The 12,084-nt window shown below is 45.1% G+C and overlaps 1 protein-coding gene across 1 annotated transcript in view; it reads right to left on the bottom strand.

The window, feature by feature from the left end:
- Positions 1–12,084, bottom strand: part of Ube3d (ubiquitin protein ligase E3D) — a 153,440-nt gene that overhangs the window by 53,955 nt on the left and 87,401 nt on the right. The window contains exon 10 of the mRNA XM_006983724.4: positions 8,953–9,091. Within this exon, the coding sequence (XP_006983786.1) occupies positions 8,953–9,091 (139 nt within the window). The remainder of the gene's footprint in view (positions 1–8,952; positions 9,092–12,084) is intronic.

The following is a 12,084-nucleotide window of genomic DNA, read 5'->3' as shown; positions in this document are numbered from 1 at the left end:
CTCAGAAACCTGAAAGCCAAGTAAGCTTCCCAAGTATGGTAACATACAGGAAACAATGCTATCTGCAATCACACCATCGCCCATTCTCTCTCTAATCTTCCCCATTCCCATGTCACAGGGACTGCTGTTAAGATACATAACGAATGCCCCCAGGAAACAACGGTGCTTGGAACCCATCCCACTTCATTTTCAGGCCTCCACTTCTCACCGTACCGTGAGGACCAGGTAGACTTAAGTGCGGTAGACAACAGATGACTAGATATTTTTAAGCTAAAAGTGAAAATTAGCACTGTTTGCTAATGGGGAGAAATCATACCTTTAATCCTGAGTATGTATTACTTTGAGAACCAACTTATTAAAATAATCCAGTAGGGGCTGGGGAGAAGACTCAGTAAGAGCACCTGCTGTGCAAGCATGAGGGCCTGAATTCAAATTCCCAGCACCATGAAAACAGTGGGGTATAGCTCCACATGCAGATAACCCCAGCACTGGGGGACTGAGAAAGGTGGATCTGGAAGCTCCCTGGCTAGCCAGCCTAGCTGAAATGGTAAGCTTCAGGCTCAACAAGAGACTCTGTCTTAAGAGAGCATGACAAAGGACAACAGAGATGATATTCCTTGTTCTTCCCTGGTCTCTGCATAGGCGCGTGTACACACACACACACACACACACACACACACACACACACACACACACGCACGCACTCAGTGCATGAATCACACACATTCCCCAAACAAACAAGACAACAAGCAGGAGTCATGTGTATGAACTCAGTGAGCTCTGTCTACTTCTTGCTTCCCTCAGTCGGCAGGCAGAGCACCCCCAATTCCACCAGATCTACCCATCGAGGCTATACAAGGCCACGGCACTCCAGCTTTCTCTGCAACCCGGGCTGCTGATTAGAGGTAGAGATGTTTTAAGGAATGGGAGATGTGGGAGCATCTGAGAGGAAAGGCAGCCAGCTGCGGAGCGACGGTCAACTGCATAAGCTGAGTGCCCACCTACTCCTCAGGCCTTCTGCTTAGCCTTGCACACTGGAGTACAAAACCGTCCCCTAGAAAGGAGGCAGAGGAAGGGACAGTTCAGAGAAGAGCGCTGTATTTAGCTCAACACCTGTTCATTTCCCCACAGTGCAGAAAACTTGATAGGGCAGAAAGAAGGACGATATCAAATCTTTTCACACTCAAACTGCTGAAATCATTACTCAGAAATGTATTGTGAGGAGAAAGACTTCAGAAAACAGAAGGGAGAAAAGATGAAATTATATCATAATCTCGGGGGGGGGGGAAAGAAATAATAAAAAGAAAGAAGAGAAAATTCTGTCGATGTGTTAAGGAGCACCAAGTCCTGATTATCTCTGACTTGGAGGGCGAAAGCTTAGGGAAGAATGAAGGTGAGCGCATCTGGAGACCCGAGGGGCCAGACTCCTCTCTCAGGCCCGCATGCACACATGGGTCTGGACCTCAGCGATAATGTGGGCGAGTGCCCATCTTTCTCGGTCCAGGTCTGCCTGCCTCCTGACCTCACCCACAGCAGCCCGTGGTAGAGGCGGGGAGGGGGTTGCTCTCTGCACTCTCACCTTTCCACGGTCCTTTAAACAGTCTCCCAGAAGATCACCTTCATGCCAGAAATAAGCAGAGGAAAGTGCTGAAAAATGACACTGAGCTCAGCATCTTCAATAAGGCTAATTTATATAATAAATGTAAATTTCTGTGTGAGAATACATTGAAAACGTAAAGAAGAATAAAATGGCATCACTTTTTTCTCTAGTAGTTTTAATTTTCTTGAGTTTTTTTTTTCTGTGTTTTCCCTTTTTTCTATTATGAAAAAAAATGACCGCTTTATAATCAGAGGAAAATGGCACTTTACAAATAATAATGGCAGGCTGGGGAGATGGCTCAGTGTGTAAGAGTGAATGCCGCACAAGCAGAAAAACATAGCTTCAAATCCTCAGCATCTTGTCAAATGTTGAGTGTGCCTGTGCCTAGAACCCCAGCGTTATGGCGAAGCAGTGATCCCAGAGGACGGCTGGGGCTTGCTGGCTGCCAGCCCAGCTCCAGGTTCGGTGAGAGACCCTGCCTCAAGGGAGTAAGACGGGAGTGATATCGCAGGACAACTGATGTTCTCCCTTGGCTCCATACGCACGTGTGCACAGACCCTACACAGAGCCCTCCCCTCCAACACCCACAGACACTCACACACTCACAGTACACAACAATAATGGCTAAAATTTACCCACAATCGAGTAAGGCAAGTAACAATGAATGAGGCCATCTGTGGAACACAACGTATGAAAGTAGACAGGAAAAAGGGTGTGGAGATTAAAACTTCGCTTCCTCTTTAGCCCACTGCTACTGTTTATCTGCAAAATCTCCAGGCTTCTGCCTACATAGCACTAGGGTACTCTTTTTTTTTTTTTTAATTTTTTTTTTTTTATTTATTGTTTAAGTTCTTAAGCTTAAACTTCACTGCTCACCACCTTGCCTTTTTAGCCATTGACAGCAATACAGGCAAACTAATGAAACCAATTTAGATGATTCTTTGTATAAATATTAATGGGGCAAAAAGGTAGCTGGGTGTGAGGATTATTGTAAAAGGATTAATTTCTGAGTAACTGTGGTGAAAATGTGGTTTTTCCATTATGAAAATGATGGACTTTAAATGTCAGCAGACTCTTAACTTTAAAACTCACCTGCACGAAGTCTTCTATTCTATAATAGCTTGGGGGGTTGTGTCCTCAAATCAAAATACTTCAGCTGCAGATTAGATGGTCATGCCTGGACATGCCTGATCTCATCTTAAAATGCTTCAACTGCATCACCTTCACTGAGGTAAGGAAATATCCTTGACCAACCTTAATTAATCATCCAGGGATATGAGAAAAAGCCTTTTGTTTCTTCATGTCTACATAGTTTCCCCATATTAGTAAACTACACAGCATACACATAAAACAAATTTGACACAGGGAAACATTCACTAGGACACAGAGTACTTGAGGATGGATGTCCCTCACCACCCTGCTCTGGTGTTAGAGGGTTGTGAGTCTCAGAAGGATATTAAGAAAGAAGAATGTGTTGTTACCAGATAGAAAATACCACATGTACAACATCCAGGACTGTTTGGCAATTGTTTCTCTGATGCAACTATCATAAGATGGAATAAATAATAGACAAAAGGTCTAGGTTCAATACTATCTCTGAATGTCAATGTGTGTGTGTGTGTGTGTGTGTGTGTGTGTGTGTGTGTGTGTGTAAACCACATACATATATTTGCCCACAGATTTTTTCTTTACTTTTAAAGTAAGAGTTGTAAAGATTTTTTCAAAGGCTAATACTTGTGCAAACGTTCTTAATTACAAAAAGGCAGCAACCCACTTGGGGAAGAACAATTAGCTTCAGTTACGGGGCCCTATGACCCTTGGAAACTCCTTCCACATGGTCTGCATGGTCAAGAGCAGCCCAAGGCAGCTGGATAGAGATGGAGTTAGGTGCAGGAAAGAATAAAGGCGGCTTCCTCAGATCAGGGGCCACGGCTGTATCTCTTAACCAAGCATAGGTGCCAGAGAAGAGCCCTCCTGAGCATTCTCAGAGGAGTTAAGGCATAAGTCAGGAGGGAGGCAGAGTTTGGCCAGGTGGCTCAATCTTTTATCCCAACTTTTGCAGGTAAGACTATGATACACTGTGTTTAAGGCAGATGAAACCCAACTAAGATAAAAATGGGAGCAGGTGACAGGAAGGATTTCAGAGTTCCTTGGGAACCTTCTGGGCCTTTGGTTAGTCTTGGTATGTACCGAGGAACACCAAATGCAGGTCTCTTTCCTGGGTACCACTTTGACTAAGGTGGTCTTGACCAGAAAGAAAACTGCACAGTCACTAATGGAATAAATGGCATCTTCATGACAATCAGTAATTGCAACCGCACAAATGAGCACAAGCCTGTAAAAATGTGCAGAGGCTACTCTGCCACAGCCATCAAAACCTTTCAAGACAGCACACAAATGACTCTAGAAAAAAGGATCCCTGATGCCAAGTGCCTAGGGGATATAATATTTCTTAAAATCCTCAACTAACCAGGTCACACTGAAGCACATGAAAGGTCTTAAACAATCTTTTTGTTTAAAAACATACGTGTATAACTAAACCTTACCAGAGGGAACATTATCTAGTGGTTAAGAGTGGAGAGTTGCAGAGCAAGGCTTGGCACTTTGTGTGCCTCTATTACTACCTCAGTGGGCCGGTCAAGGTCATCTCTCTGGCTCAGCTTCTGCCTTATGAAGCAGGAATAACAATATGCCCTCCAAACAGTGCTGCTTTGAAACTGAAATGACCTAATGAAGGCAAACCATTGAAACAGCACCTAGATATACTAGTATTACATGACTGATGTCAAATTAAATTTATAAGACCTAATAATATCTTGTAGAATCTATTTCCCAATGGAATGCAAGGATAGGAAAAACCCCTCTTGTTTGGGGGTATAGTTCGGTTGGTAAAGTGATTGCCACATAATCCTGAGGATCCGAGTGTGATCTCCAGAACCCACATGTAAAAGCTGGGCATGGTGGTGTGTGCTTGTACTTTCAGACCTGGGAGGCAGCACACAGAGAACCTCTGGTGCTCACTTGCCATTCAGCCTATTTGTTGAGCTCCAAGTCAATGAGAGACTCTATCCTTTTTGTCTGTTTGTTTTTTTGAGACAAGTTTTCTCTGTGTAATAGTCCTGGCTGTCCTGGAACTAGCTTTGTAGATTAGGCTGGCCTCGAACTCACAGAGATCTGCCTGCCTCTGCCTTGCTTGGGATTAAAGGTGTGCCCACCACAACTGGCCCCTAACCAGCTCCTTCTGCAGACTGAAACTCTTCATGTTTTCCTCATTTGAACAAAGCTCTAGGCTGCAATTTCAATGCAGATGTCCATCCGGTACTCAGCCTGGTTGACAAACCTCAAACTTGAATCTAATGCTGAGTCCAGTTCTAAGCAAGCAGAGAATAGAATGCTGTTTCTACCTTGGATATATACTACTCATGCTCTGCTTCCCTCTAGACCGGTCTTCTTGATTTGTAGAATATCCTATGCCCATGACAACTTGCATGTTACTTGTGCATCCATCCACCCATCCAGTATTTTTTAACTGCTTTGTACATCCAGGCTCTATGTTTTGCTGATACAAAATTGAACAAAATACATATTCCCCTTGTTTTAATGACTTGCCTCATCACTATGACAAAATACCCAATAGAAATGACAATCATAAGGAAGATTTACCTTGGCTCACAGTGAGAAGACTCAGTCCATCATAGTAGGGAAGGCATGGCTGGGCTCAGGTCAGCGGGAGAGTGTAGTAGCAAGCTGTTCACAGCTCAGCAGATAGGAAGTAGAGAATGCAAGCTACAACCAGGGGCAGGCATAGCCTTCAAAGGCCCACTGTTGCTAAGCTAGTTTCTCTCAAAAGGCTCTAAAACAGCCAGGCAGTGGGTGGTGGCACACGCCTTTAACCCCAGTACTTGGGAGGCAGAGCCAGGCGGATCTTTGTGAGTTCCAGGCCAGCCTGGTCTACAGAGCGAGATCCAGGACAGGTGCAAAGCTACACAGAGAAACCCTGTCTCGAAAAGAAAAAAAAAAGAGGCTCCAAAACAGCATCACAAGCTAGACACCTAATGTTAAAGTCGTGAGCCTCTAAGGCTGTTTTAAATTCACACCATAACCCCCCCTGCTCTCACTCAGCACACATTTTAGTAGAGGAAGAAGTCAAATGAACACAATCATTTCACAGGGCAGCGTGGTTAAAAAATAATGGTGATGAGGAGAAGGGAACTCATGGAGGGAGTCAGGTTAAGCTCTTGTGGGAGGGGGCACATGAGCTGAGACCAGAGAAAGCCAGAGAGAACTAGCCATGCTAAAAGACCTGGCAAAGAGTACTCTCCTAATAGCAGAAAAAAAAAACAACCAGTACACTGATGCTGTGGCCAGAACCAGCTTGTTGTAACAGCCTGTGTCCCTTTTTATCAACAGGAAGCCATGAGAGAATTCTAAGTAGGGAGTGGTTACGCCCATCCTCTTCTTGGGTCCTCCATGATAACTAAAGTACAGTGGTTCTCAGTGCCTTCTGTTTGCAGATAATCACGCTGGGGAGAGCAAAGGGCTGTCACAGAGCAGAGGCGAAGCTGGAACTGTGACATTTCCACCGAAAGAGGAGAGAGAATTCAGCTCAGCTCACCGTCACTACCTCAGCCCGGGAGGTAAGAGAACTGGAAGGTAAGGAGAGGCGTCATAACCAGTGCCGCTCTACTTTACAGCTCCTGCTAAAACAGCTCTTAGAGAGGATGTGTGGGAAAGTGGATTTCCAATTAAAACCAGTCTCAAATGCAGGCAGAACTGGTGGCTCTTCTCTGTTATCAGAAACGACTATGTAGGTGTTACACAGATGAAATGGAGAACATTTCTCTCCAGCACCGCCGGAGACGTCTCTGTTTCCTCTGATGCTTCATGTGGAGTGAAGGCCTGCTGAAAAGAGCCATTCCCAGAATGCCCCTGGTAAGAATACATCATCCATCCTTCCTGGGGTAAGGACGGGGATGAGACTTGGGGAGACACTGCCCGTAAGATGCTGCCACATTTGTCTTGTTCTGTGACGGTCACTCTGCAAAGGAGAGGAACCAGAAGTAGCGTGGCCACGGCAGGGACCCGGCCACTGAGGATCTGACAACTCTGGGGGATACTGAGAGCATACTAATGCCACTGGTGGCAGGATGCCCTTCCCTGCATCTGTCTTTACAGGATGCTGAGATGTCCTCCTTAAAGGGTGAAAGTAGAGAAAGTACCCGTTTCCTCTCTCATCTTCTGTTTAGATGACTCCAGTACTTCTAAGGTCCTTAATAACTCAGGTTATTCTCAGTTTACATCATACACAAAAGACTGTCTTATCCCCCGGCCCCAATATGCCATAAAATCCACAAGTGGGGACCCTCACCTGATGTAAACACCTCAAACGGTACATAAGAGAGAAAAAGAGAATAAAGTATGAATGCTCCTCCCCTGAAATCATGGCTACCAAGTTTCTTATACCTCTCTCCATAAAAGGATGTGCTCATATATAAATGTTTGTATCATTCATTACACGGACTGATTACAGAATTTTAAATCACTTCTGGGTCAATGTGGGATACAAATAAAAGTTTTTATAGTACTGCAAAATGAAAGAGTGTGTTTGGACACCCTGGTAGATACACCCCACCTCTGTCTAGAGTCATGCCACTCACAGCCCCTCAGCCAGCACCTAGTCAAGTCGGGGGTTGGGGGAGGACAGCTTTAGTCTGGTCTTCAGCAGGCCTGAGGCCTTCTGGCTCAGTTTCCCTCCTGCAGGAGAGGGTATGCTTTAAAGCCCCTCTGGGAGTCTAGGACTGAGGTCAGCTAACATCAGAAACACAGGCACGCAGAAGCCAGAGTCTAACATTTTGTCAGCACCCAAGGTTCAGACAAAGAAAGCAAATCACAGAGATGACTGATAGAAGAGAGTCCCAAGAGAACATGGATTAAATCACACCAGAGGCCGGGCGGTGGTGGCGCACGCCTTTAATCCCAGCACTCGGGAGGCAGAGGCAGGCGGATCTTTGTGAGTTCGAGGCCAGCCTGGGCTACCAAGTGAGTTCCAGGAAAGGCGCAAAGCTACACAGAGAAACCCTGTCTCGAAAAAACCAAAAAAAAAAAAAAAAAAAAAAATCACACCAGAACAGCTGGTTTTGACCCATTTCCTGATTCTTTTCCACGTCCTGTTTTGCCATGTAACCAAGGAGCACTGTCACATTTATGGATCTTGACACTGTCCTAGGACCATCAGTGATCCCCCTTCACAAGAACCGCCAACTCTACCCTCACTCACTTCTTGGCACTGTGTGCCTCTCCCACCAGGGCTTAAGAGTACTTTTTCTATCGTCAAAAGCCAGAGAGATATACTCAGTTTTACTCGGTAGCTTTAGGTCACAACATAAGTCATTACCTAATTCTCCTTGGCCACCTCATGCGACAATTTGCTGGCTGCCGAGGAAGGAGTATTCCTGTTGTTCAGTCTACATGAGCAGCAGGGAATTATATAAGGGGAGGGGGGGGGGGGGAGAAGGGCTGGGGGGGAGGCTCAGGAGAGAGAACGGTGCTGAGAACATGGGTTCTCCATCCCTATGGAACACTCGGTCAGCATCTGACTTTAAGCTTAGAGCAATGCCACTAAAAATGACTTGATGTTTTTGTTCTAAATCAAAGTCGGGAGAAAGGAAGTGGCATTCACAGGCCTCTTGGCCAGATCTTCCTGCCATTTCTCTTGAGGAAGGGAAGATGGAGGTGGTAAGGGAGGTTGGCCCCCCGAGGAGTTGGTACAGGACACACCCAGATGTCACATTTATCTCCTGGAGGGGCAAAGAGGGTGGGGGCTGAGCAAGCAGCAGCAACAGCAGCAGGAGCAAGCAGGTGTTTTTGCAGGGGTGGGTTTTCAAGGAGGAACAGGAGGGAATCTGTGTTAGAGTGAGTTGGTAAATCCTGATTGGACACATTAGTCAAATAATGAGTTTTGATTGTTGGATCTTGGTGTTTTGTCTCAGGAATGAGTCAGTGGACAAATAAGACCTTGGGGGCCAGCTTTAGGAAGGGAATCTAACAGTTTTTAGCAAGGAGGGGTAAACAGGGAAGGACAACACCTGTCGGCACTATGGTTGTCAAGCGCAGGACTCTTAAAGAAGCCTTCCGAGGTAAGGGTAAGACCTGGAGTTAGAGAGTTATGGGTTCTGCCAAAGCTCGAGAGTCCCTGAATTCCGAGGCTGCATGTGTTCACTTACTGAAGAGAACATTGCAGTACATGCATTGTGCTACTTATTATCGTCATTTGAAACTGTGGCTCTTTATGGTTGATCTCCTGTGAATGACAGGATCTTGAAAAACATCTTAGTTAAGGAGCTCTTCCTTACCTGGAAGGAATTCATTTGGCGGAGGGACAGAGGCAGTGAAGCGTTGCTCCTGGACAGGATCAACAGCAGCTCCAGGCAGGTGGCAGAGGGCAGAGTTAAAGGGTGGACGCTGATGTCACTTTCCCATGTGCTGGCAAGCCTGAAACATAAATGCATGGTCAAAAGTACTTAAAAAAAAAATACGACATAGAGGAAAACTCGTGTGTGTGTGTGTGTGTGTGTGTGTGTGTGTGTGTGTGTGTGTGTGTGTGTGTGTGTGTAGAATATATAAAAGGTAGAAATAAAAATAGGAAGAAAATTCACAAGGTAGGGCATGGTGGATAAAGGTGGTTACTGCCAAGCCTGAGGACTTGGGAAAGATCCCCAGGACTCACATGGTGAAAAAAAAAGAACTGACTCTTACAGATCATCCTGTGATCTCCAGTGTGTGCTGTGGCATGTACACACACACACACACACACACACACACACACACACACACACACACACACCAAAACAATACAGAATGAACTTTTATATTCACAAGGTAAATGTCCAAGACATTTTTATGCTGTTGCTGGCATAAAGGAGACAGGTTACTCATCTGTCAGGTAATCACTTAACATTCAAAGTATAATAGTCATGGGACATGCAGGCTTATTTGAGTGAAACCTGCTGGGCGTGGTGGGGGCAGTAACGGCTAACACATTAAATGTCTCCCATGTTTCACGTGTTCCATTCACACAGAATGCCTTCATGACCCTTCAGCCACCTAAGCAAGAGCTGTCACCTCCATTTTATAGATGTGGAGACATTCTGAGTGGAGAGGACCTTAGGAAATGTCTGGGTCGGTGACTGACTTTCAAACGTTTAAAGAGTTAGGATCTTTTTGTTCCAAAGTCTTGCTACAGGCCAGCTGTCAGGCAAATAAAAGCAAAGGTGCCGTTTGAAGAGCTTGAACGGGCGGGATGCTGCCCTTCATCCTTCAGAGGGGCCCTTGAAGAGGCTTTGTGCGATCTGTGGAGCCCATTTGAAAACTCTTTCATGCGAGAGAGCAGGAAACTGAGCCTGGACACTAGACAAGGAAAGAGGCACTGTCTGAGATGAGGCAGATGTGGAGAGCGTGGTAAGGCTGCGTCTGGAATCCTGGCTTTCAAACTCCCCGTTTAATGAGAAAATCCAGGAGACGGTGCTGAGAAAACAGTGCAGTGACAACCTAAGTCTAAACTTTTGCTTCTGCTTACTTGAGGATTCCCAGTGTGATGCCCACCACAGCACCTGGCCACCATTCTAAGTTTTAAAGAGAACCACATATAAAATATGTAATATGCATACATGTACTTTACAAACATATGCATTCTTTGGCATTTTTGTGAACCTTAACCTCTGCAAATCTAGCTTTACACAAATCAGTGGCAACTGGTGGCAGCTAGGGGAGCACTGGTGGTGGAGACATGACGACGAACTTCAACATTGTGGAGCTGAGTCATGCTGAGGATTTAACGCTATCCCCAAGCATTTGTTCTGCTCATCCATTTCTGCTGTGGGTGGCAGAGTCTACTCTGCCAGCTGGACAGACTAGAACAGGCTGCACTCACTTTCCTTAGAAGACCCGGCTTCAGCAAGGATGCGTTTGAATGGATTCTCTGTGTTTCAGAGATTGGTATTTTATATCAACTGGTCTGCTAGTCTTTCTGCTTTTGCTCATATTACATTCCCGATATTTCTCTAAGCAGAAATAATGATGCTATCTTTTCAAAAAGTGGAACTTAGTTCTCATCCAGTGGCTCCAGGCTCACTTTCCACCCTTCTCTTCATAGCTTCCCCAAGCCACACAGTTGACTTCCTGTCCTATGCTGCACTGAACTATATACTCTGACCAGCAGAGGCAGCTTTTAGGTCTGGATAGTAGGTATTCCTTCCAGTGGACTGGAACTCCTCCTAAAAGACGTGCACAATATCATTTCCTTGGAGAGACCCTGTTTGTTCTCGCCCAATAACACATGCATATCTACTATAGCACTCACCACTGCCCTGCCAGTGTGCTTATTTAGACTGTGTTACCATTTCGTATCCTCCAGGATTAGAATTAGATATGAATGGATTCTTTTTACTTTGCAGTCTTATTTGAAAATAAAGATTAAAAAGCTGCCTCAAAGCTGCTTATTTTACACACACCCTCAGTTTTGCTTTTTTGGTTCTGGGGATCAAACCTAGGACCTGTGCACACTAACAAAGCCCTCACTACATTCCCACTCCCACATTCAGTATCACTGCCTTTTAAGACAGAACAAAAATGCACCCCCCCACAACTGTATGTCTAAAAGCAATTTAAGCACTCAAAACAATTTAAGCACTCAGAATTTATACTTTCAAACCTACCACCCCCAAATGGACTCACTGAAGCTATTTACATCCTGATATTTTTAAGTGTACAGTAAAAATATTTGTTTCAAACCTACATCTCATTAAACACCACATGATACATCCTTAGAATGTGAATGTCACTTGGAGCTCTCCAGTGAGACCTAACATCTATCCCAGGCTGGTCATGGGCCTCAGGAAGGGTTTCTTGGCTGAAGTGAGCATTGCTGGAGTCTGCTGTACTTGGTAGGAGAGCACATTCAAGGCAGGACCTCTTTCTCATCATTTTCCATTCCCTTTTTGGCAGTAATATTTTTTCAAGTAGAAGGGAAAACAATAAATATACAAATAAATATTTTAAGAGTCGTCTGGATTTATTATGGTTGTAAGATATTCTCTACAATGTGTGCTTAAATTTTATAAGCACAGATCTGAGGTTTCTTCCATCATTTATCCTGTGCCTAACATATCCAGAAAATGGGCCAGGCACACTGACTGTATTTGTTGTCTCATTTCCTAGGGGAGCCCTGAGTGGTAGGCACTGTTCATTCCAGCAGTCGGAAAGGTTATATGATTGTAACCAGCGCCAATGGTGAGTGAAACTGGTGGGACCAGAGTAGTCAGCTTGGCTTGAATCCAAAGAATATGATGTCCCCATCACTCGACATGGGTGCCTGAGGATGGCGTGTAGACTGTCATCCTCTCCATGCAGAAAGAAGCAGAGCCTTGGCAACTGGATGTGCTGATGCCTGTCTCTCTATACATCAAGTTTTTAGCTTATAATGTATG

This window comes from Peromyscus maniculatus, chromosome 7 (assembly GCF_049852395.1).
Source record: "Peromyscus maniculatus bairdii isolate BWxNUB_F1_BW_parent chromosome 7, HU_Pman_BW_mat_3.1, whole genome shotgun sequence".
Lineage (NCBI taxonomy): Eukaryota > Metazoa > Chordata > Mammalia > Rodentia > Cricetidae > Peromyscus > Peromyscus maniculatus.
Note: the sequence above shows the minus strand (reverse complement) of the source record. Positions and strands in the feature narration are given on the sequence as shown.